This window comes from Carassius gibelio, chromosome A14 (assembly GCF_023724105.1).
Source record: "Carassius gibelio isolate Cgi1373 ecotype wild population from Czech Republic chromosome A14, carGib1.2-hapl.c, whole genome shotgun sequence".
NCBI lineage: Eukaryota > Metazoa > Chordata > Actinopteri > Cypriniformes > Cyprinidae > Carassius > Carassius gibelio.
The window spans coordinates 25,937,521-25,962,706 of NC_068384.1; the positions used below are offsets into that span (position 1 = coordinate 25,937,521).

The window sequence follows — 25,186 nt, forward strand, 5'->3', positions numbered from 1 at the left end:
CCGCGGGAGGACCGGCGTATGGCTTTGATAAATCAGAAGAGTTTAAAACTATCGTCAGGACGGGCCCGACCACCACCAAACTCGGAGACTTTGTCAGTTATCTGCACTCCTATTTTAACTGGAGCAGTCGAGCGCTGATGATCTTCCACGACCTGAAACAAGACGATCGGCCTCATTACTTTCTCTCCGAGGGCATTTACATAATTCTGCGAGAGGAAAATATCACCGTGTTGGCTTTCCCTTACGAAGATCCGCCGACTTTCAATTATAAAGACATCATCACATTTATAAAAGACAACGGGAGAAGTAAGTTTAGATTCAGTTCTATAAAGATTTGATGATTCTGTTTAACCCACTAAAAAAAAAAACAACAACATTAATTGCAAAAGCCTGGTTCTTTTTTACTCCATTCCGATGGTATATTTCGGCCAAGTCAAAAATACAGAGACATTTCCATCTGATTTATACTGTATTCCACTAAAATGTTCAGTCAAAAACACAATATATAAATATAGCCTACATATAGCCTACATAATGTGTCCGTTTAACTGTATTTTTACCCAAACTGACAGTTAAGAAATTACTTTCATGTAAGGTTCATTTAGTAACTAGTTACCACATTAAACAGTAACATAAACCTTTTTTATTTGAAATGGCAATATATTTTATACAGTATATCTGTAAAATTCTGAATTCTACTATAAAGCTTTATTCATATAGAAATGATCTTTAAACTTTCAGTTATAAAAGATAAAAATACACATTTAGATTCAGTTTATTTTCATTGATGCATTTTATCCATCTTATTGGTAGGCTACTATCCTATTGTACATTATACTTAAAAGAAATAGCACATATGGGTATTACCTTGGAAAATACCTTATATCAAAATACCACGATATTACTCGGTTTTGGCCACTGTTATCCTTCCCGCCCACACACACGCACACAGTTTACCTTCTTTAATCAATACAGTGTATTTGTGTTATTGCCTAAAGCATCCCTCAATGGCAACCGAATTGATATTCTTCATCCAATGTATCTAAAATCTGAAGACTACAATGAGGCAGCTTTGGTCTAGGACTGACACCACCTGTGTTCCCCCAGGCTGTATTTTTGGCCTTTTGGTGCCCTGTGTGAGTTATTTACAGCACCACCAAAACACGAGGGCCTGCACCCTATTCAATGTTAATAAAGCAATGTAGTCAATGTCTTTTGACACCTTGTACAGTTACCTGCCAAACACTTATTTTTACAGTTATTAAAATTTCTAACTGAAACTTATTGAAATGTGCAGGCACAATTCGAAAGATGCTGTTAAGCAAAAAAAAAAAAAAAAAAAAAAAGACATTAGAATAAATTAAAAACATTTTATTTATTAGTTCCTTATAAAACCACACATGAGCTGGTGTTTCAAACCAAAACTCCAATTTTCTTTTTCATGTTAATTGAGAATGATTCATGAGAGGGTTCTCTGTTGAACTTAAGGTGATACAGAGAACTCTTGAAATTAGTTATTTTCAAGAGTGTGGCTTGACTCTTTGTTTTGTTACAGTGCTTGACATTTTCAACCCTTTGAGCTGTCAAACACAGTTATTGTGGTGGAACAGCAATAATGCATGGAATGAGGAGAGCACATAATGTCACTGAAGTCTTTGTGTCTACACTCTGGATATTACTATCTTTTTTTTATTTAAGTCCCTGAAGATGCACACAGCAAAATATTTTAATGCACTTTTATTCATTTTTTAAAACATGTTTAATATTAAATAAGAAAGCACACAGCTGGCCACTTTTGGTGTGCGTCAGCACTGATTGTGTAACAATACCGAAGGATATGATGCATTAAGTCCAGATTTCTTAGATTTTGTTTATATGTGGATGTTGTAACAGGCCAAATGTTGTTTCTCTAAAATGATGATATCACAGATGAATAACTAGAGTAAATAATGTTTTATTTCACTGTATTTTGTGCTTTTAGACAACTAAAATTTTAGATGAGAGTTCTCAGAAGAAGAAGCACTCAGTAATAAAGCAATGTTGCAACATATAAACATATTTTCACATTTAGACTTTTATATATCCCTTTCACTGTTGCTTTCTCATATCTCTAGGTAAATATAGAAAAATTAAATTATTACAAATAAATACACATAAAGTTGCCTTGGTCTCATAAACTAAATTTATGCATGGTGGAAAAAATTATTTTCACCCCTCCTGGATGTCAGATGTAGCTAAATTTTTGTTTCCAGCCACAGGACAGTTGTGAATTGATATGCAGTGTTTCTTTGACTGTAGAGCTGTACCCAAAAATTATGCTTTGCCAAGTGAAAGTTGCTAAGATATTTTTACTTTAAAGTAATTAGGCCATTTTTTAAAGTTAAATCGGGTGTCATGCATTGTATTTTTGATGGGGCACCAGTGTTGTATGTGCCTAGTTTCTGTGATGACAAATATTTGTTAAAGGAAAATGCCACCGTTTTTCCATATTCCACTAAGTTCTTCCCTCAGTTTAGACGAGTTGATACGTACTTCTCCCATCTCAGAGTGTGCATCAATCGCTGGAGCGCACGGCGCCACTATGCTAGCGTTTAGCTTAGCACCATTCATTCCTTTGGATCCAAACGGGGATGAGTTTAGAAGCCACCAAACATTTCCATGTTTTCCCTGATGGAAGGGGGAGGGGGAGGGGGAGGGGGAGGGGGAGTTTTCAGGAGTGATGATATTATTGCGCCGAGGGCGAAGTTCTGAAGTGAAGTGCTCTTCCACCATACATTACAGTCATAATTTTTATCTGCTTAGAAAATTGGAAGAACATTGGAATATGGAAAAAAGGGTGGCATCTTCCTTTTAAATAAAACTTGAAATACGGACATATTTAGGATACAACCCAGACACTGACATAAGCACAAAATATTTCATATTGATAAATGTATTATCTCCGCAGTGCTGCTTTTTTGATTTCAGTGACACATAAAATCAGTTGAAGATTTTGTCTGGTTTGAAGCTGAAAACAGCTGCAGCTGGCTGGCAAGATGCAGTCCATTCAGTATCAGAGCACATTTATTGGTTAGATGGTGCCACTGTTTCCCATTTTGTATTTCAGGTGCTTTAAATATGAGTCTGTGACCTCAGACTACTCATGAATTTGCAGCTTAGTTGTTTTAAAATGTCTGAATGATTCATGATTTGGAATTCCTCATAGTTTACGAAAAAGGTCTGCACAATATAAAAGGCTGAAGACTTTATATTTAGTCATTATAATGTTGCAAATACAATCATAAGAAGAATTTTTTCATGTTCTACGCTAATTTATGTTTTTATCAAAAGTGTATTTATGTGAGTTTGGGAGTATTCATCCCTTAGGCCATGTCCACATGTACATGGGTATTTTTATAAAGTTTTTCCTTCTTCCGTTTAAAAAAAAAAAAATCTCTGTCCATATGAAAATGCAGAAGCATACTATGAAGCACTACGATTTTTTTCAAGCGCACGCCAAACCAACAGGTGGCAATATAATCTCAACTGTAAAGCCATGTTGGCCAATCAGAAGCCTGTTTCCAGTAGGCAGAGATAACAGCGCCTGCTCTGACGTCACAAGTCAAAATCCCAGATTTTGCTGTCTACACGCAACCTGAGTTTTTGAAAATCTTCACCCTGACAGAAGTTTTCAAAAATGTTCAGTTTCAGTGACCCGGTGCTGCGTTTGCATGTTGACAAATGCACAAACTACGTAGAAAAAGCTTGTGGTTTTAAAAAATACCCGCATTCATGTGGACAGGGCCTTAGTCTAAATAAGTCAGATCAATGACTTTAGTAGCTGAATCCACACTGTCATGGCAACACAAATCCATGTCTCCTAGTGTCTCCTTTGAACACACAAGCTAAAGGAAAGCCCCACACTACTTGAAGATTTAAACAAAGATGTATTTGTCATTTATAGCCATGACTTTGGCAGTGGTCGATAAAGAATACTTAGAATATTGTCCCTCAACATAAATAGATAAAAAATGAAAGAAGGTTGTATTACAGTGATGTACAGTTTTATACTATGCCCCCAGATTACTGCCCTTATCATAACCTCAGTCTGTCATGTTTGGTTTATTAGTGCTGTAGCCTATGTTTACTAAAGTAAGTACAGTATTGTTCAAAATAATAGCAGTACAATGTGACTAACCAGAATAATCAAGGTTTTTCGTATATTTTTTTATTGCTACGTGGCAAACAAGTTACCAGTAGGTTCAGTAGATTCTCAGAAAACAAATGAGACCCAGCATTCATGATATGCACGCTCTTAAGGCTGTGCAATTGGGCAATTAGTTGAATTAGTTGAAAGGGGTGTGTTCAAAAAAATAGCAGTGTGGCATTCAATCACTGAGGTCATCAATTTTGTGAAGAAACAGGTGTGAATCAGATTTAACTTCAGTAATGTTCAGGTAATGGATCCAATATGAAATAAGCTTTTTTCTAGAATAAATTTAAATTCCAGAATACAAGCTGTGTCAGAGAATGTAGTGGATGTATTTGTGACAGATAAAACACCTGCTAATACGCACATGCAGTTAGAAACCTGACTTTTTCCTAATCCTATTCTGCCCTCCTTGACCCCATTTCTCACCAATCTCAAAAATAAAAGGTTAACTGGTCATTAAAAAAATAAATAAATGATATAGAAAGTAAAAAAAAAATTAAGACTGGTGGTCTAAAAGCATATAAAGCTTAAAGGGTTAGTTCACCCAAACATGAAAATTAGGCTGCGTTTTACTCACCCCCAAAGCATTGTATATGACTTTCTTCTTTCAGATGAATCCAGTCTGAGTTATATAAAAAATGATCTTTGATCTTTCAAGCTCTGTCATTGCAGTCAACGGGTGCTGCCTTGCTGCAGTCCAAAAGAAGTGAAATAAAAAGCAGCCCTCCATAAAAAAGTGTATCACACGGCTCCAGGATTGAACAAAGGCCTCCCTGTAGCAACTCAAAGCATTTTTGTAAGAAAAATATACATATTCTAAACGTAATAATCATTTTAATCTAGCTTGCGCCAACAGCTTTACACAGAACCAGTTCTTTTTACAACAGTTAACGCAAGCTAGACTCAAATGGTTACAAAAAACACGTCGATTCAATACAGGAGGCCTATGTTCACCCCCCAGCGCCATGTGAGACACTTTTTTTTTTTAATGGAAGGGCACTTTTTATTCCACGTCTTTTGGACTAAAGCAATGCAAAACCCACTGACTGCAATGATAGAGCTTGAAAGATCAAAGACAATTTTTAATATAACTCTGACTGGATTCGTCTGAAAGAAGAAAGTCATATGTGACCCTGGACCCTGCACTCTTGGGGGTGAGTAAAACACAGTCTAATTTTTTTTTTTTGGTGTACTAACCCTTTATGCATACAAACATTCATTAATTACATTGACATAACTATGTAATTATTAATAAGAACCCCCCAAAACCAACAATAAACACAGCAGACATTTACAAAATTGGATATTGAGTATTTTTGGTTTTTAAAATATTGGTCTTATATAGACTTTATATTTATAGATTCATAATCCATTTCAGATGTGTATAACCTTCAATGAGGATGATCATTTATTATTTTAATAATACAGCAATTCACAGTCTAATCCAGTTTGAACTGCTGACAATCTTAAAGTGTTTTCTGAAAAGTCATGTGAAATAATTTGCAACAGCATCTCAAAATAAGAGTGCTTTACATTCAAAGACATCAGAATGTGTTTCTCCCACTATTCCTCAACAAGTTTAGTTGCTTTGACCCTGAGGTCAGATTAATTCATGTTTTTGGATGTTGTTGTCTGTGCTTGTTCAGTTTGTGAACTCACATTCCATGCATTGATGAGATAATGATCCACCCTAGGCTGTGAAGTGTCATCACAAAACCTTTCTCCTTCCCTTTTTGTTTTTATACCTCTTTGTTGGATAGACACATAGCAATGAGACAGGAAGTGATGAGGAAATGGGATCAGAAAATGTTGTAAGCTGGATTCAAACTCGTATAACCCACATGAGCACCACAAGTCATTTTGTCAGAGCACATGCACCTTAGCGCTGGGCAATATGTAAAAAATATATTATCGATAATCAGCTTTATATTGTGATATTTGATAATATCATCTAGCCAAGCCCCACCTCCACTAGGCCACGCACACGCCAAGACAACATTGCCAACATGCACCATAAAAACACACCATGTTCCCCCCGCAAACCGCATGTCAGTTAAATATTGTTAATATATATGTTTTACACTACGTAGGTGAGCCAATGGATATCACACAAGCAACGTACAAAGTTATGCAGGTGAATGTCTTAAACTTAGAAAATGCAAGTAAAATCTTCTGGCATCTGACACTGCAGACGACGAGAGACAAATCTACTTCATGCTGATAACAATATTTTTATATAAACTATATGAATTATGTTTTAATTTACTCCCTTAATATTTCTAATGTGGTCCGAACATAATGAAAAAAAAAAGAGAAGGAATGCATTTCATATTAAACAGGTTGTTTGTGAAAGTTGGAGCTCTTAAAGGCTTAGTGAAGGCCAAAAATTAAAATTAGAAAATAATTTACTTGCAGGGCTCCAGACTAACATTTGAGAGCAGTGGCACTAGGGGTGTGCACGGATAGTCGAACATTCGAATATTCGTTCTGCTCTAATGATTCGATAAATAAAAATGATATTCGAATTTCAAAAAAAAAAAAAAAACACAGTTCACAAAACCTAATTTCGTCACTTTCTGTGATTCTCCATGGCATATTTGAAGATATGAAGAAAAAATAATAAATGAATGAATAAGGGGCCTTCATCTTGGCTGAGCTTTCAACGTTGTTACGGGAAAGGAAGAAGCTGAATGTTTAGTTCTTGTCACATGACCCGCGGTGCGCTTGCGGCATTCAGAAAAGTTGAGATGTTTTTAACTCGATGCGGTGCGGTATGCGCGCTCATAATGAAAGCGACGCAGTCGCCATCTTGGCAGCGCGTAACCGCGCGACTCTCCCGGATAATCGAAAATGGGCAAAAAGGCGGGAGCTGATTGCTGAAGCCACGCCCACCTAGCGCGATGGCATTGTCACTCAAGTGGCCACGCCCTTAATTATGCAGAACTTTAAGCCTTAATATAATTTAAACGGATGAGTTTTAAAAAAAAATCACCCCCCTCACAGTTGTCATGAAGGGCAAAATTAGCAATATAGACCAAAATAATTTTTTAAACCAGGCTGTAAACATGTTTTTTTCTGCTGTAAAGTTGGGCATTTTAACATGGGGAGTCTATGGGACTGACTCCCTTTTGCAGCCAGCCTCAAGCGGCCAGTTGACGAATTGCAGTTTTAGTCACTTCCTTATTGGCTTCACGAGAGAGAGCGTGAGGTTGCCGCGCGGTGGGAACAGTTCTTGCTGGAGCCATCCACCAGATGAGGATCCCATTCAGTGGTGAAACGAAAACACGCGCTTCACAAAACTTATTCGCTTAGCACACCGTTATTTGTGAGTCTGTGTCGTCAGAGTGCGTTTTCTCCGCGGCCGGCCTTATTGTTAACAGACTAAGGAGCCGACTTTCCCCCGATCATGTTTACATGCCCGTATTTACAAGAACATGTAAAACAATAGAAAAAAAAAGCAAAACAGATTTGCTGACAGTTTAAAAGTTACAAAGTTAAGTGTAGGCTATGTTCTAAAATAGCCTAATTGCTGCTGGCTGCTTTACGTTTTTTCTTTGTTCACTTTTTTTTCTTTGTCCACTTTTTTTTGCTTTTAATCTGTACTTTCGTTTGTTTGCACGCATTGTTAAATGTTTTCAGCTACAAAACACGATGTGTAATGTTCAAGCTTATTGTGTTCAAGCTTGTTCAAAATGACGGAAACAATAAATGTTGCTGAAAAATAACGTCTGTCTCATTAAACTTAATTTAAATAAACAAATATTCAAATATTCGTTTTTTTGTGAGCTCAAATAGTCGAATGTGATATTTGCGGAAAACGCCCATCCCTAAGTGGCACCAGCGTCACTAAGTTCTACAGAAGGTGGCGCCAGGAGCAGATTTAGCGCTGGGGGATGATAAATAATAATGGTATACAAAATAAAGATCATTTAGGTCATTTAATCATAAATTGTATTTATGAGTGCAGTTACTAATAATATTTCATGTTCATTTCTTGTTTATTTTTCTTTTGTTTATTGTTTGATACAGATTTGCCAGTAAAGCACTAAGCTTGAGTTAAGATGCATACACAATTTACTTTTATTAATACAGAATATATATATATATACAGAAAATATATATCTTACAAGCTTATTAAATATACCATTATTTTTCTATCATATAGAACTGACCAACTTCAGTGATTACTGTATATGTAATTTAGTAGCAAATTTAACAAATTGTGACTTTTCTTACTTAAAGTGTGAAATTCTGACAAAATCTGTTTTCTTGATGATTTGATATTTTATAGTAGTGATTTTGTAATTTCTAAATATAAAGAAAAGGTAGACATGAATAATTAATAAGCCAATAAGTGCTCCTCTGCTGCTGTCTACTGGTTATAATTGTGATTTTATGTACTTTTTTATTTTATATAAGTGTTTGTTTACCACAAAGTAGGCTATATTTTGGTCATCCCATTAAAAATAACATTCAAACTGGACCATCTTAGAGCTATAAAGTGCTGGAAACAGTTGTGTGAAATGCTTGAAAGTCTTTGAAAATTGCTTGAACGGGCAACGCGGTGGTCGCACCAGTGCAACCACTCACAAAAATTAGTGGCACGGGCGGAAAAAAGCATTTTTATAAGAAAAATATCCATATTCAAAACACAATAACCACTTTAATCTAGCTTGTGCTCACTGTTGTAAAACGGAAGCAGTTCCTGGGGAATGATGTACGATGACAGCATTGCCTCTTGGCTTATATCGAAATCCCCTGATTCTTCTTTACAAATCCTCGTTTTGTACTTGTAATTAGTGACTTGTAATTAGTGACCATTGTTTTGTTTTGAACTCTCCCCTGTGTTTCTTTGTGCATCACTTCTTAGTGGCACATTCGCAAATCTGACCTCATATGAGATTCCATCGGAACTGCTTTGTTTACAACTGTGAGTGCAAGCTATAGTTAATTTATTATGACATTTTGAATATGGATATTTTTTCTTAGAAAAACGCATCAATTCGCTACAGGAGGCCTTTTTTTCACCCCCCGGAGGAGTGTGAGACACTTTTTTTTAAAAGGATGCGTAATTTATGGCTTCATTTTCATTTTTGGCTAACTGTGCCTTTAATTTTCATTGATAACTGCAGTGTTAATAATTTTAATTATAGTGAGTGTAAGTGAGTGAGTGAGTGAAGTAACATACAGCCAAGTATACTGACCTATACTCAGAATTCGTGCTCTGCATTTAACCCATCCAAAGTACACACACCCCCTATAATTAATTGTATAATAAACCTGTTTTGAAATACATTTTTTAAAAAAACATTTTTAACGAGGAGTAGGCTAAAAGCCTAATCTTTTATTATGCTCACAGTGCGTGAATTATGAGGAGATGCACTATAAAGTTCACGGGACCTGCGCAAAAATCTCTCTATAAATTCCATTCCAGGGAAGACTGTGTGTTAGTGCTGCAACGGCGTGTCGACGTCATCGATTACGTCGACTACAAAAATACATCGACGTACGTGAAATGCGTCGACGCGTCACAGTTTTACATTGCGCATAATGGCGGCTTCTGCTCCTGGGAATGGAGAAAGTTGCATTCTATCACAAAAACAGAGACCACTGTTATCAAAAGTATGGGAATACTTTAAACAGAGGCCAAATAAAATGGTCCTTTGTTCCATTTGCAAAACCAATATGGTGCACAACAAATAAAGTAAGTCTGTGATGGTGCGTGTTTCAAACATGCGTTAAAAGACGGCGCGCAGTGAGACAACACTCACAAACCACCGAGCTACCGATGCTCAACGAACTAGCTCCAGATCTCTGGATTCAAGACAGGACTCTCGGCAGCATATCGTGCAGCTATTTAATCAAGGAAATGTGATTGTGTTAACTTGTAACCTGTGTTTACCTATTATGAAAATAAACCATAGCAGTACCCTGACTACATTTTATGGTTTGTGATGCTAAAGAACATTTCATGACGTCTCAGACAACTGTAAATTTGTGGCTACTGTGGTTTTATTATAAACGCTATCGTTAACTCATATTTGCCATAGTAAAATAATTTTCTTTGCCTCTTTATTTTTGTAGACTGTAAACTTGGAAGTATTTTTGGGAAAAAAATGAATAAATGTTGAAATGTTATATTAGAAGTTGTACTTATTGTAGCCGCACTGGGTTGTACATAATAATTAACTCAAATGATATATAGGGAATTTGTATAATTAATCAGGAATATGATTAATATATCTCATATGACAGTTACACTAAATTTTATTGATTATGAAAAATAGCTCAATTGCATTCATCAATAACTCATTACAGGGCACTGTAATTTACTCATTAATATGTCAATATTCCATTCTTCATATCAATTATTGTGATATCTCTTACTGTAAATTACTGCAAATCAAACAGTGGTTTGTCCAGCAAACGGCCGTAAGATTAACTTATAAATTTTCAATAAAGTTATCACATCTTATAATTCAAGGATAAATATTCTCTGGCCATGAAAACATTATCCTATCATTATGATAAATTTAGTTTCTAAAAGTAAAGCTTGTATCTAGATCAGGCAATCATGGATTATATATGGGTTTTTAATAATTGAACTAATAATACATCAAACTACAAATCACTCAGAGTAAATACGCAAACTTTTTGTTAACAGCGTGCGTGTGCTGGACCCTGGCGTGAGCGGGGTCTCTTTGTTCGTGGTTCAGGTCTTCCGGGGGTTGCTGCGGAATCGCGCGATATTTGAAAGGTTTAACAAGGCAGTGTTTCAGGATTCGTCTTCCTCGTGTGGAGAGGCGAATAGGCGAATAAACTTAGTAAAGAAAAGAAACAAAACAATGGAAACAAAAGCTTCCGAAGGAGCCATGAGAATGGCTGTCCTCTCAGCCCCTGTGCTGAGGGGGACGGCGATAAGAGCAGCGGGGAGAGATAAGAGGGACGAGCGGGAGCGACAAGGATCGAAGCAGGAGAGCAGCGCGTAAGAGAAGGTGGACCTTCCTGGGTTGCCTCTTATGGCTTAAAAAGGTTCACGCATCTGTTCGCGTGAACAACCAATGAACGTCCGCGATCTGAAGCGGGAAAAAGTTCCTTTGTCTCTGTGGAAACACCCACCCTAATAACTTAAGGCTTGTCAGATCTCAGCAGTGATATTCTAGCAAGTTCGTAATTCAAGATTAATAAATTTTTACAGACCTTTTATACAGGTGGATAGTTGGGTCACAACATGACAATTCCAAAAACACCAAACAGTACATATATAACTGATAGAAACACGAAGTTACATTCAAATGCAGAATTACACACATTTAACGTTTGATTAGCACACGATAAAAACTGCAGATTCTCCAATTTATCTGGGGAATCTCTAATGCACCAAAGCAATACTTAATACATTGAGACCACATTGAAAAAGTAATAGTTTAGGATACATTGAGAAAAAGGTACCGGTGAACGGGCTCTTTCCTGTCCTGTTGCCCAGTGGGGTCATAAAGTTTTATGAGCTGGTCAGGGGTAGGGTTACAGACTCATGATTCTTATTTGAGAACATTAAAATTAGGATAAACATTTCCAAAGTATAAGCTAGCAACTTATACTCTTCACATAACAAGGATTAACCATTTTATACAACGCACAAACATATTCGAAATACATATTATTAAGGACTTTATTATTAAGAAAAGTTGGTGTGTGTGTGTCGAGGAATGTGGGGGGTTTCGTTTCTCCTTTGAGGCTCGCACGGGTATTGTAAATAATTTAAGTCCAGCCAGGCTGGCGCCAGGCCAGGCATTTAGTGTAAAAAGGTTTCATTTGTATGCCTGAATTTAACCCATGAATCGATGACCTGCATATCCGTTACATTATATATATATTTTTAATTTATACAAAGGATTAATTAGCTAATAAAAAAAAAGAACATTAGATTAATAATTTATTTTAATAAAAATAATAGTTAGATTAGTCGACTAATCGAAAATATAATCGTTAGATTAGTCGACAGAAAAAATAATCGTTAGTTGCAGCTCTACTTTGCATACATGCTTCTCCACCTCAACTCCTCCCCAAAATCAGCACATACGGAGCTTACAATACCTAGTTTTACTATGCATAACCTCATCTGCATATCATTTCCATGCAAATTCCCATTTACGTGACACCATGTTTAACACAGAGACATTAAGGAAATATGAGATATGGACTAGCGGTGGGCGATATCTCGATATTTAAAATATATTGAGATATAACACGATAGGGATTTTGACATATCGTATATATCGATATATTGTTTATATTTAACTGATTCTGCAACTTTGCTTGTTTGCATTCTCTGTGCTGTGCTCGCCCCCGCTTGCTCGCCCCCCGCCTCCTTGATTTGGTTCCCCCTCCCCTCACGTGTTGTCTCATTAAACATGGCGGCGTCCACAACCAGCCAGGAGGCTACAGAACTAGTCTCAAAAAAAGGACAACTGGCTCCATTATATGGATATACTTCGGTTTTAAGGCGTCGGACTAACAGCAGGCTATGCAGAAAATGCGGACGGAATCGCGGAATCCAGTCATTAAAACGGAATTTACAGTTTAACGTGGAATGTCACAGAATTTGTCAAATTTTTAATGAATCAAAAGTAATGTTAGGTCATTGCACTCACATCAAATCACGATATGGACTAATATCAGTAAATATTAAGCCAGAAAAGTATTTAAATATGAATCCTGCATGTTTTGCGTGACTGTGTAAATGAATGGAGCAAAAGAACGTCTTTGTTCATTACACACACGGAAGCGTGCGTTTGACGTCACGGCTTCTGGGAGCAGGGCAATCTGTCACACCCCAGGACTGGTTTCATTCCCCATGTGCTCTGTGTGACCTAGTTTTGTCTCCCCTTGATTGTCAGAATCAGAATGAGCTTTATTGCCAGGTATGTTTACACAAACGAGGAATTTGTTTTCGTGACAGAAGCTTCCGCAGTGCAACAAAATGACAGCGACAGAAAAAAAACACAGATAATAAAATATTAATAAATAAAACAAGTAAGTAAGGAATAAGAATATACAAATTGACAATTGTATGTGCAGGTATATTACAAAATAAGTTTTGTATATTCAGGTATATTATGTGCAAATTTAAAGTGTAGACTAAGTATGTGTGTTAGATAAATAAGTGTATGAATGTGTAAATAGTGTTGTGTCTTCCACAGTTATTGTCAAATTTTCATGAGATGGATTGCCTGGGGGAAGAAACTGTTCCTGTGTCTGGCCATTCTGATGCTCAGAGCTCTGTAGCGTCGACCAGACAACAACAGTTCAGAGAGAGAGTGTGCTGGATGTGAGCTGTCCAGAGTGATTTTACTAGCCCTTTTGCTCACTCTGGATGAGTATAGTTCTTGGAGAGAAGGGAGGGTTGTACCAATGATTTGCTCAGCATTCCGGACAACCTTCTGTAGTCTTCCGAGGGCAGATCTGGTAGGTGAGCTGAACCAGACAGTTACTGAAGTGCAGAGGATGGATTCAATGATGGCGTAGTAGAACTGTTTCAGCAGCTCCTGTGGCAGGTTGAATTTCCTCAGCTGGCAAAGGAAGTACAACCTCTGATGGAGCTTTTCATAGGAGTCAATGTGAGTGTCCCACTTTAGGTCCTGAGAGATGGTTGTATCCAGGAACCTGAATGACTCCACTGCAGTCACAGTGCTGTCCATGATGGTGAGTGGGGGGAGAGCAGTGGGGCTGAATTCCACGATCATCTCCACTGTTTTGAGTGTGTTGAGCTCCAGGTTTTTGAGATTGCACCAGACAGTCAGCTCTTTAACCTCCATCCTGGATGAGGAGTGCAGTCGTTGGTGTACAGGGGGAAGAGCAGTGTGGGAGAGAACGCAGCCCTGAGGAGCTCCAGTGCTGATTGTACAGGTGCTGGATGTGTATTTTCCCATCCTCACTAACTGCTGCCTGTCTGTCAGGAAGCTGTTGATCCACTGACAGACGAAGGTGGGCACAGAGAGCTGAGTTTGTTTGGGCAGAAGGAGGGTTGGAATGATAGTGTTAAAGGCTGAACTGAAGTCCACAAACAGGATCCTCACATAAGTCTCTGGTCTGTCTAGATACTGCAGAACATAATGCAGTCCAGTGATGACTGCATTGTCTACAGACCAGTTTGCTCTGTAGGCAAACTAAAGAGGATCCATTAAAGGTCCAGTAATGTCCTACAGGTTGGCCAACATCAGTTTTTCAAATGACTTCATGACCACAGATGTAAGAGCTCATCCAGATCGGTGGCAGCAACTTCAAAAGCACTCCAGTCAGTGATGTCAAAACAAGCTTGTAATACTGCTCTGCTTCATTAGTCCATCTTTTTATGGTCCTTAATACAGGTCTAGCTGATTTCAGTTTCTGCCTGTAGGCCGGTATTAAGATGAACCAAACAGTGATCAGAGCTGCCCGTGGGACAGAGTGATATGCATTCTTTATTGTGGTCTAACAGGGATCCAATATATTACTGTCTCTGGTGGGACATGTGGTGTGCTGTCTGTATTTTGGGAGTTCACGGGAGAGATTTAAACAGAGTCCGTGTGTTGTTGTTCTGTCTCTGTGATCTGATCAGCGAGTTTCTGAGTTGAGCTCACGTGCATTTGCAGAGAAATGAAAACACTCACAAGAATGACCGAGTGAAACTCCCACGATGAACAGAATAGTTAGCAGTTAATGAAGAGCAATTCTAGATCTGAACAGCACATCTTCTTCATCTATACACCACCTTTCGTTGATGTGAAAGTATGTCCCACCGCCGCGTGATTCCCCTGTTGATTCTGCGCTGCGGTCCGCTCTGAACAGATGAAAGCCCATCAGATGGAGCGTGCTGTCTGGAATGGCCTCGTTTAGCCAAGTTTCCATGAAACACATAGCAGCAGAGTGTGAGAATTCCTTATTTGCCTGGTAAAACAGAAGGAATTCGTCCGTTTTGTTGGGTAGAGATGGATGGATGCTAGGCAATGGCATTCGGAATCCGCGCTTTTCAGCTACTATGCCGCCAACTACTATGTCCAGCAAAACATCAGAATAGCAATTAGTCTCAGAAGTGAGATGTATTTTCTTGCAGTTGAATCCTATAAAACCACATTAAATGCACATACAGAAATCAAGAAACAAAATAAAAGTTGAATTTTATAACAATTAATTTTATTCTTGACCTTCCGCGTTTGATTTCCAAACTGGAATAGCTTTTTGATTCCAAACACTCTTACTATAAAAAATTACATTCTTGCATGCAAAAGACCTGTATGGTAACTAGGGGACTATGTAAAATATTTTGTCAGCTTACTAGGTTTATCATTTGTCTTTTTATTTTTTGATAATGTCGATAATTGTCTGTTACCTGACTGTTGACATCGACATCATGATACTTATGAGATGTCGTCAATAAATGATAATATGTCATATCACCCGTAGGGCTGGGTATCAACTCAGATGTCCTGATTCAATTTGATTTCAATTAGCAAGCTCTCGTTTCGTTTCGATTCAACTCGTTTCAATTTTTTTTTATTACATTCAGTGAATTCACCTAAAGGATTATTAGGAACACCATACTAATACTGTGTTTTACCCACTTTCGCCTTCAGAACTGCCTTAATTCTACGTGGCATTGATTTAACAAGGTGCTGAAAGTCTTCTTCAGAAATGTGGGCCAATATTATTAGGATAGCATCTTGCAGTTGATGGAGATTTGTAGGATGCACATCCAGGGCACGAAGCTCTCATTCCACCACATGCCAGAGATGCTCTATTGGGTTGAGACTGGTGACTGTGTGGGCCATTTTAGTACAGTGAACTCATTGTCATGTTCAAGAAACCAATTGAAATGATTTGAGCTTTGTAAAATGGTGCATTATCCTGCTGGAAGTAGCCATCAAAGGATGGGTACATGGTGGTCATAAAGGGATGGACATGGTCAGAAACAATGCTCAGGTAGGCCGTGGCATTTAAACGATGCCCAATTGGCACTAAGGGGCCTAAAGTGTGCCAAGAAAACATCCCCCACACCATTACACCACCACCACCAGCCTGCAAAGTGGTAACAAGGCATGATGGATCCATGTTCTCATTCTGTTTACGCCAAATTCTGACCATCTGAATGTCTCAACAGAAATCGAGACTCATCAGACCAGGCAACATTTTTCCAGTCTTCAGCTGTCCAATTTTGGTGAGCTCGTGCAAATTGTAGCCACTTTTTCCTATTTGTAGGGGAGATGTGTGGTACCCGGTGGGGTCTTCTGCTGTTGTAGCCCATCCGCCTCAAGGTTGTGCGTGTTGTGGCTTCACAAATGCTTTGCTGCATACCTCGGTTGTAACGAGTGGTTATTTCAGTCAAAGCTGCTCTTCTATCAGCTTAAATCAGTCGGCCCGTTCTCCTCTGAACCTCTAGCATCAACAAGGCATTTAAGCCCACAGGACTGCCGCATACTGGATGTTTTTCCCTTTTCACACCATTCTTTGTAAACCCTAGAAATGGTTGTGCATGAAAATCCCCGTAACTGAGCAGATTGTGAAATACTCAGACCGGCCTGTCTGGCACCAACAACCATGCCAGGCTCAAAATTGCTTAAATCAACTTTATTTCCCACTCTGACATTCGGTTTGGAGTTCAGGAGATTGTTTTGACCAGGATCACACCCCTAAATGCATTGAAGCAACTGCCATGTGATTGGTTGATTAGATAATTGCACTAATGAGAAATTGAACAGGTGTTCCTAATAATCCTTTAGGTAGGTGTAGTTTCAAAACAAATGCTATTAATATTTTTTAAAAATTAACAGTAAACATCAGTTTACAAATGGCAAATTAGTAAAAAGATATTAAGGAGGACTATAGGAGGACTTTGTTCACCCCCCAGAGCTGTGTGAGACACTTTTTAGTAAGGATAGGTGCTTTTTATCTTTTACTGATGCACTGCAGCACCCACTAACACCCACCATTAAACATCTTGAAAGATCAAAGACAATTTTTTATATAATTCCGACTGGATTCGTCTAAAATAAGAAATTCATATACACCAAGTGTAAGGGAAACAGGTCAATTTAGCTCAAAGGGAATCATTTAAGATTTTAAAGGGAATTTGAACAGAATCACTGTTTCACGGCTGTTCACGGAGACGCGCCTGCGGTTCAGTGAACGAGCCGTTTAACATCAAATCTGCGCTGGATACTAATATCCAAACTATAGTGAAAACACTATCAATTAGCACAGTAACAAGATCGGCAGTTTAAGACATTAACTTGTAAGCACAAAACACAAGATACTTCTCTTTTCAATATGAATAAGGCTTTATTAGATAAATCTAAGACATATAAACTAATCTTACACATAAACGCACGCACACACACATTCACACAAGTTGCAGGAAGGTCGAAAGTTAGGGAAAGATGAGTTTAAGAGAATGGAAATATGGAATCCCAAGTTAACAGCAATACGTTAAATTGCATAAACATGAACAACCATCAATCACGTAATTAGCGCTCGCATTGTATATTAGATACACCAGTTATATTAGATACACCAGTAAAGGTCACAGTCTGGAGGTAAAGTTACTTGCATCTCCTGTGAAGAAGGAGCCTCGGTGAAAGGGCTATCCCAAGGTCGTTGATTGGCTGGAAGTTCAGTCTCTGAAGTGACGTCTTGGGAAGCCCGTGGTTGTTGGGCGTTGGCTGAAAGTGCAGAGTCGTGTTCGCTGGTTGAAGTTGAATGGATGTTACAAAACTTAACTCAGAACACGAAACTGAAAAGAAAAGAAATAAAGTTTGACGAGACTAGGTTGTGTTCCTTCTCATAGTAGCAGCAGGCAGGCACGCTGGAGCCGCGCTCAAAGAACAATGATGACTAACCGCATGGCTAGATGCTACAAGCTAAAGCTATGTAGCAATGCTACAAGCTGAAAGCTAAGAGCAGGCATGACTAATAGCATGACTGATAGCACGAGCAAGGCTGGAACTAAAAGCAGACATGGCTAATAGCAGCAGCTAGGGACTAAAAGCAGACTAAAAGCAAAGCATGACTGATAGCACAAGCAATGCTAGAACTAAAAGCAGACTAAAAGCGAAATTACATCGTGTCCAAAGCATTTAACTTCCTTGTTGGCCACCCCTCAAATGTTGCCTTGACCAATCAGATATGGTCTTGGCTCAGGGGATCATAAATCATTTGTTTATCTTACCAAGCATGTGGTTCCTGCCTCGCAGGATCTAATTTTGGACATGATTCCTATAACACAATTATGATATATTTTACAAATAAATGATTGTCAGGACAATATCAAGCAAGAAAATTCGATTATATCAATACTAGTCATGACTATGTATCCTATAGTTATCAAAAGACATACACAATAAGTGATTATACATGATAGTCAAATGTGTGGGTTACACATAAATGAATATGGAGTTAAGCAATGGAACGATTCATTTACGTCTTTAAGTCTTTTTGAGTTCATTCTGGTCCATATATAATGTATAAAAAGCAGTTTCTTTGCCATTCTCTGGCAAAGGGACTTTTCTGTGAAGATAAAGGTTTAAAGCCCTTCCCCCTTAGGAATTTCAGCCTGGTTTCACTGGCTGGGTGGGAAGTCAATGCAAGTATTTAACTTGATCTCCTGGGTTTACATGTGATGTCCAGCGTTGCATTCCAATCACGAACAATAAATTTGACAATCTCTTCTTCGAATTAAAATTGTCAATAATTGTTCTATTGGTGTTAACCCCTTACTAGTAACCCCCCTTTTTTGGCATGGAGACAGAAATGACATACCCAAAATAAAAAGGTTTCTGCTCATGATTCTTTCTGACTAGATACATAATCAACCTTTGTTCACAAAGCTGACACTTTAAAGTTTACTGTTCAGGAATCAGAATCACTCAGACTGTTATGATAATAGAGATATATAAGCTCAAACATAAAAACAAAAATAAAAATATTAAAAACATATGTTTTAAATGTATTTAAAAAATTGTTGATGTAGGAAATGAGTTTGAAAACACAGTGTAGCTAAGGCCACAAGTCTTCCAAAACTTCATAAAAAATGTCATAATCGAATCTGTAAAACTGTGAATTTTATGAAATATTTTCTAAGGCCATGTCATGTGTGTTTTTAGAGAAGGCAAATCAGATTGATTTATGGCCCTTGTCATCTCTGTAAGATCTCACATGTAAACACTGATGTGTGTTTTATATGTGTGTTTGGCTGTGAAAACTGCCCGTTTCATGATTGTATTGTTCTCACCAAACGAGTCTTTCACACCTCCGCCAGGTATGACACATTATCCGCATTATTCTTTTATCATTATTCTTTTGTTTTTATTCCACCTTTATTAGCCTTGATTGTGGTTTTTCAGGCTTTACAAAGCAACAAAGCAGCGATCTCACTTCAGTCTCTCTTTGCATTTAGCCCTTATTTATCAAAAGTCTTACTATAAAAATACAACAAAACATTTTCTTACGACCTTACGTGAATTATTGAGACAAAAATGCATTATGAAGAAGAAAAGCACCTGCTATTAGTAGCATTGTAGCTAACGTTAGCATCTAGCTACAGCAGACAATTTATGAAATTATTAATACACTTTTACTCAAAACTCACTTTAAACCCCGATCGAGTGTTTATAATAACTTCCTTTAGCGATCAGGGGTGGAATTTGGTCGTTTACTGTTGTAAAAATATATTATATGTAGCCTTTTTCATCGCTGCACAAGTTAGCATTTCCCATGTACATTTTCGATTTTTTTTTATAAAAACGCCCCAGATCTCAAGAAATTCTCATACCAAGCTTTACTATCGTAATCGCGGGTTTATTATTTGGATATTTCCTGTGTACAGAGGTGTTTCAGTGTTGTTTTGGCCAGATAACTACCAGGAAGTGTGCAGGAAGCATGTGACACGATGTGGCGGTGTCCATTTATGACACTGTAAGATTGACACTTGCAAGGCCCAATCAGAGTCTGAGTCACACACCGCATGAGCTGCCGGCACAGCAAACACATACACAGATCGCTGGGAGAGGCTGTTTATCATCTGATCGCGTAAATCCGTGGAAAATGAATAGAAATGACGATTCTGTCTGAAGAAATATGAAGTAAACATCAGTAAATATATCCATATATCTCCGCAGATATGCATCTTTGGTCTAAAAATCCTTATTGACGCTGTTCAGTGAGTCTATGTGAACACAAATAAACCGCTCTTGACGTGACTGAATATGAGTGAGTGATTAATTTCTATTCAAAATGTGGCATAATACGGATTTATTATTTTGCACTTCTGACATAAATCACTAAATATCTGTCACTGCAACAATGTTTTATCAAAATATTGGTCAAATATCGACACTAGAGTCTTTAAACTTTCAATTGATGCACAGTTTGTCAAGATGAAGTAAGACAGTGATGTTTAATGTGCTGTGAAAGTGAAACAATAATAAACTGGGGCCGTCGGCGATGTTCGCACTTAAAGGGGTTAATGTTGAAAGCTGTTGTGTGAACAAGTTGGTTGGTTGGTTATCTTGCTTGGTTCTTGTGGCACTAGAACTGATTTATGACTTCCTGAGGAGTTCGGCTCTCGTTTCAATGCACACAGCTCTGATAGACTCTTTGATTTGTCTGATTCGACTCATTTCTGCTACACAAGGATGACTTGGGGTGAGTAATTTATGGGCTAATTTTCATTTTTGGGTGAACTAACCCTTTAACTCTTCTTAATGGGCCAAAATTTTGCGTGGGATTTTGTGGTTGTGGTTGCTATTTGCTTACAAAGATTTCGATCTAAAGACTTTATTTTTTATGTGTTCCTTAAACACAATAATATGTGTCCCTGGACCACAAAACCAGTTTTAAAGGGGTCATATAATGCAATTTCAAGTTTTCCTTTATCTTTGGAGTGTTACAAGCTGTTTGTGAATAGGTAAAATCCCCAAAGTTGGAAAGACTTCAGTCTCAAACCAAAAGAGATATTCTTCATAAAAGTCCACACTTGAATTTAATTGAAATTTATTTGACAAGTTTATAAAACTGTATAAAATACAAGTATTCCATACACTTTCGAAAAACTGTCGAGGATAAAATAACAATAAAGCCCTTGGCTTATTTCCATTGCGGCCCTTGATGTTAATATAAAGGTTATGTGTACGTGCAGAACAAACAAAGCAACAGTATCTCCTAATCTTAATTAAACACATTTATAAAATTCAAATTTTTATCAATATAGTAGAGATAATTCACTTAAAATACAAATCACAACTGACAATAAACACACCACTAAATGACACAATTTAAAATAAAATCACCACAAAACACACTAACTACCCTTACCAAACAGACTTCTTTTTACCAATCTTTTAAAACTCAAAAAGTATTTTACTCCCTTTTGTCAGACACAGACGAGGACACAGAGGATTCAGTGAAATAGTATTTAATGTGAATCAGAGGTTTCAGACACAGGTGAATCTTGACACGTGGAGGACACAGAAACAACACAACTTTCCTTCAGGTGAGTGGTGGTGCAGACGGTGACTCAGACGAAGACGATGGTAGTAGAAGTTCCGATGAGGATGAAGAGGGGAAGGCAGATCAGGTAGGTAGATTAATGTCATTAAGGTAAGTGAGGAGATCGGTGCAAGACCAGACACTGAGTGATGGTGACTGGTGGCTTTATATGTGGTGCTGGTGATGATGCACAGGTGTTTAGAATTCGGGTGATTGGGGACGAGTGGGTGTGGCGTAAGTGTCCGATCCTGGGAGTGTAGCAGGTGTGGTTGTGACAGTACCCCCTCCTCCACGGGCGGCTCCTGACGGCTGGGATCTTGTACGACGACGGGGTCTACCTCGGCCATGGGGAGCGGGGCGGTCTGGATGGTCTCGGTGAAAGTCAGTGAGAAGGCTGGGGTCCAGGATGTCGTTGCGATTAACCCAGCAACGCTCCTCCGGGCCGTAATTCTCCCAGTCTACCAGGTACTCCAATTGTGGACCCCGTCGTCGAGAGTCGAGGATAGCTCTAACCCGGAAGATGTTGTTGTCTTCTTCGATGGCTGGAGGAGGAGGTACGGCATCATCACCAGGCTCTGTGGATGGAGGAGACAAGGGTTCAGTGAAGGGTTTGAGGAGTGAGACATGGAATGAGGGTGAGATGCGGTACTGTGCAGGTAGCTGGAGTCGATAGGTCACTTCATTCAGTTGCCGTTCAATGGTGAATGGTCCGATGTATCGGGGACTCAGCTTACGGCAGGGCAGCCGGAGGCGGATATCCCTCGTCGAGAGCCAGACTCGCTGTCCAGGTTGGTATTGCGGTGTAGGTCTTCGACGAGCGTCCGCTTGCTCCTTATGCCTCCGCACTGCCCGCTGGAGATGCACGTGAGCCGAGTCCCAGACCCTCTCGCTCTGTCGGAACCAGTGATCTACCGCTGGGACCTCCGAGGGCTCACCTGACCATGGGAAGAGCGGAGGCTGGTATCCGAGGACACATTGGAAGGGGGTGAGCCCGGTGGTGGATTGCTGGAGGGAGTTCTGAGCGTATTCGGCCCAGGGTAGGTACTGGCTCCAACAGTCCTGGTTACGGTGGCAGTATATCCTCAGGAACCTCCCAAGCTCCTGTATCTTACGCTCCGTCTGGCCGTTGGTCTGTGGGTGGTATCCGGAAGAGAGGCTGACGGACACCCCTAGAAGACGGAAGAAAGCGGACCAGACTCTGGAGATGAACTGGGGACCCCGGTCGGAGACGATGTCCTCAGGAATGCCAAAGTGGCGGAATACATTGTGGAACAGTGCCTCTGCCGCTTCAAATGCAGTGGGAAGCCCTTTGAGAGGGATGAGCTTACATGACTTTGAGAACCTGTCAACCACTACTAGCACACAGGTGTAGCCTTGAGAAAGAGGGAGGTCAGTCATGAAATCTATACCTATATGGGTCCAGGGACGTTCAGGAATGGGCAGAGGCACCAGTTTACCCTCCGGGAGTCTTCTAGGGGTGTCTGCTATGGCGCAGACGGAGCATCCCTTGAGGTAGCGGACGGTATCCAGAGCCATCGATGGCCACCAGTAACGTTGTTGAAGGAGCGAGAGGGTCTGCCTCCTGCCTGGATGTCCAGATCCCGGAGAGGTATGAGCTAAGTCCAGGAGGGTAATCCGATGTTGAGGGGGGATGAAGAGTTTCCCTCCTGGACCTCCCGGCGGAGCTGGGTGTTGAAGGTTTTCTTGTTCAATCAGATGATCAATGTTCCATTGGATGGGACTTACAATCATGGCTGGAGGGAGGATTGGTTCCGGAGATTCGGGTTCAGGATCTGCTTGATGAAGACGGGAGAGGGCATCGGCTCTATTGTTCTGAGAGCCAGGACGGTAAGTGACCTTGAAGTTGAATCTCGTGAAGAACAAGGCCCATCTGGCTTGGCGATGATTCAGTCTCTTAGCTTCACGGAGGTATTCCAGGTTCCGGTGGTCTGTTACTACCTCGAAAGGGAACTGGGCTCCCTCCAGCCAATGACGCCATTCTTCCAGAGGCAGCTTGATGGCCAGTAGATTCACGGTTACCGATGTCATAATTTTGCTCCGCCGGGGATAGCTTCTTCGAGAATAAGGCGCATGGATGGAGTCTTGGAGGATCCCCCTGCCGCTGGGATAGGACTGCTCCGACTCCGGTTGATGAGGCGTCCCCTTCCACAATGAACTGTCGCTTAGGGTCAGGGTGGACCAAGATCGGAGCAGTCTTGAAGGCCCGCTTGAGTTGGTGGAAGGCTTCTGTGGCTTCGGGGTTCCAGGACAGAGACTTGGGCCGGTTCCGGAGGAGAGAAGTTAGAGTGGAGCTGAGTAAACTGTAATCTTGGATGAATCTTCTATAGAAGTTGGCAAAGCCCAGGAAGCGTTGGAGGTCTTTAATGGAACCAGGTTGAGGCCAGTGTGTAATGGCATCCACCTTCCCCTGGTCCATCTTCACGCCTTGTGGGTCGATGATGTATCCCAGGAACTGGACTGAGGGCGTGTGGAACTCACATTTTTCCAATTTGAGGTAGAGGTGGTGTTCCCGGAGTTTTCGGAGTACGAGCGTGACATGTTGGATGTGTTCCTCCTTGGAAGTGGAGTAGATGAGGATGTCGTCGATGTAGACAATTACGAACTGGTTAAGGTATTCTCTGAAGACTTCATTCATGTAATTTTGGAAGACGGATGGACTGTTGGATAACCCATACGGCATGACCCGGTATTCGTAGTGTCCGGAAGGGGTAATGAAAGCAGTCTTCCACTCGTCCCCCTTCCGGATGCGGATTAAGTTGTAGGCGCTCCTCAAGTCCAGTTTTGTGAAGATCTTGGCTCCGCGTAGTTGTTCTAATGCTGCTGGGACCAGGGGAAGAGGATAGCTGAATTTGATGGTTTGAGAGTTGAGGTGGCGATAGTCGATACACGGCCTCAAGCCTCCGTCCTTCTTGGCCACGAAGAAAAAGCTGGAAGCGGCAGGGGAAGTAGATGGTCGGATGAACTCCTGAGCGAGTGCTTCCTGTATGTACTCCTCCATGGCCTTCTGCTCCGGGATGGACAGTGGATAGACTCGTCCTTTAGGAAGGGTTGCTCCAGGCAGGAGGTCGATGGCGCAGTCCCATGGCCTATGAGGTGGAAGTTTCGTTGCCAACCGCTTACTGAACACATCCTGGAACGCCCGATATTCCGGAGGGATGACATGATCAGCCTCAGTGTCGGGGCTTTCCACTGACGTGGACTGGACCGGTAGGGATGACTTCTTCCCGGGAGGAATGACCTTGGGAATTTTAGTTGGGGGAGTGATACAGGTAGGATGACAGGATTGTCCCCATTTCAGGATCTCACCCGTGGGCCAATGGATGTGAGGTTGGTGTTGATTTAGCCAGGGGCGTCCCAGGATGATGTCTGCGGTGGATTCCTCCAGCACCATAAACGTAATGTTTTCCTCATGCAGGAGTCCCACGCGGAGGATGATTGTGGGGGAGAAATAGT

General features: G+C 40.0%; 1 protein-coding gene across 1 annotated transcript in view; it reads left to right on the forward strand.

The window, feature by feature from the left end:
* Positions 1-6: 6 nt before the first annotated feature.
* LOC128026962 (atrial natriuretic peptide receptor 2-like) overlaps positions 7-25,186 on the forward strand; it is a 36,767-nt gene continuing 11,587 nt past the window's right edge. The window contains exon 1 of the mRNA XM_052614264.1: positions 7-306. Coding sequence (XP_052470224.1) covers positions 138-306 — 169 coding nt within the window. The 5' untranslated portion in view covers positions 7-137. The remainder of the gene's footprint in view (positions 307-25,186) is intronic.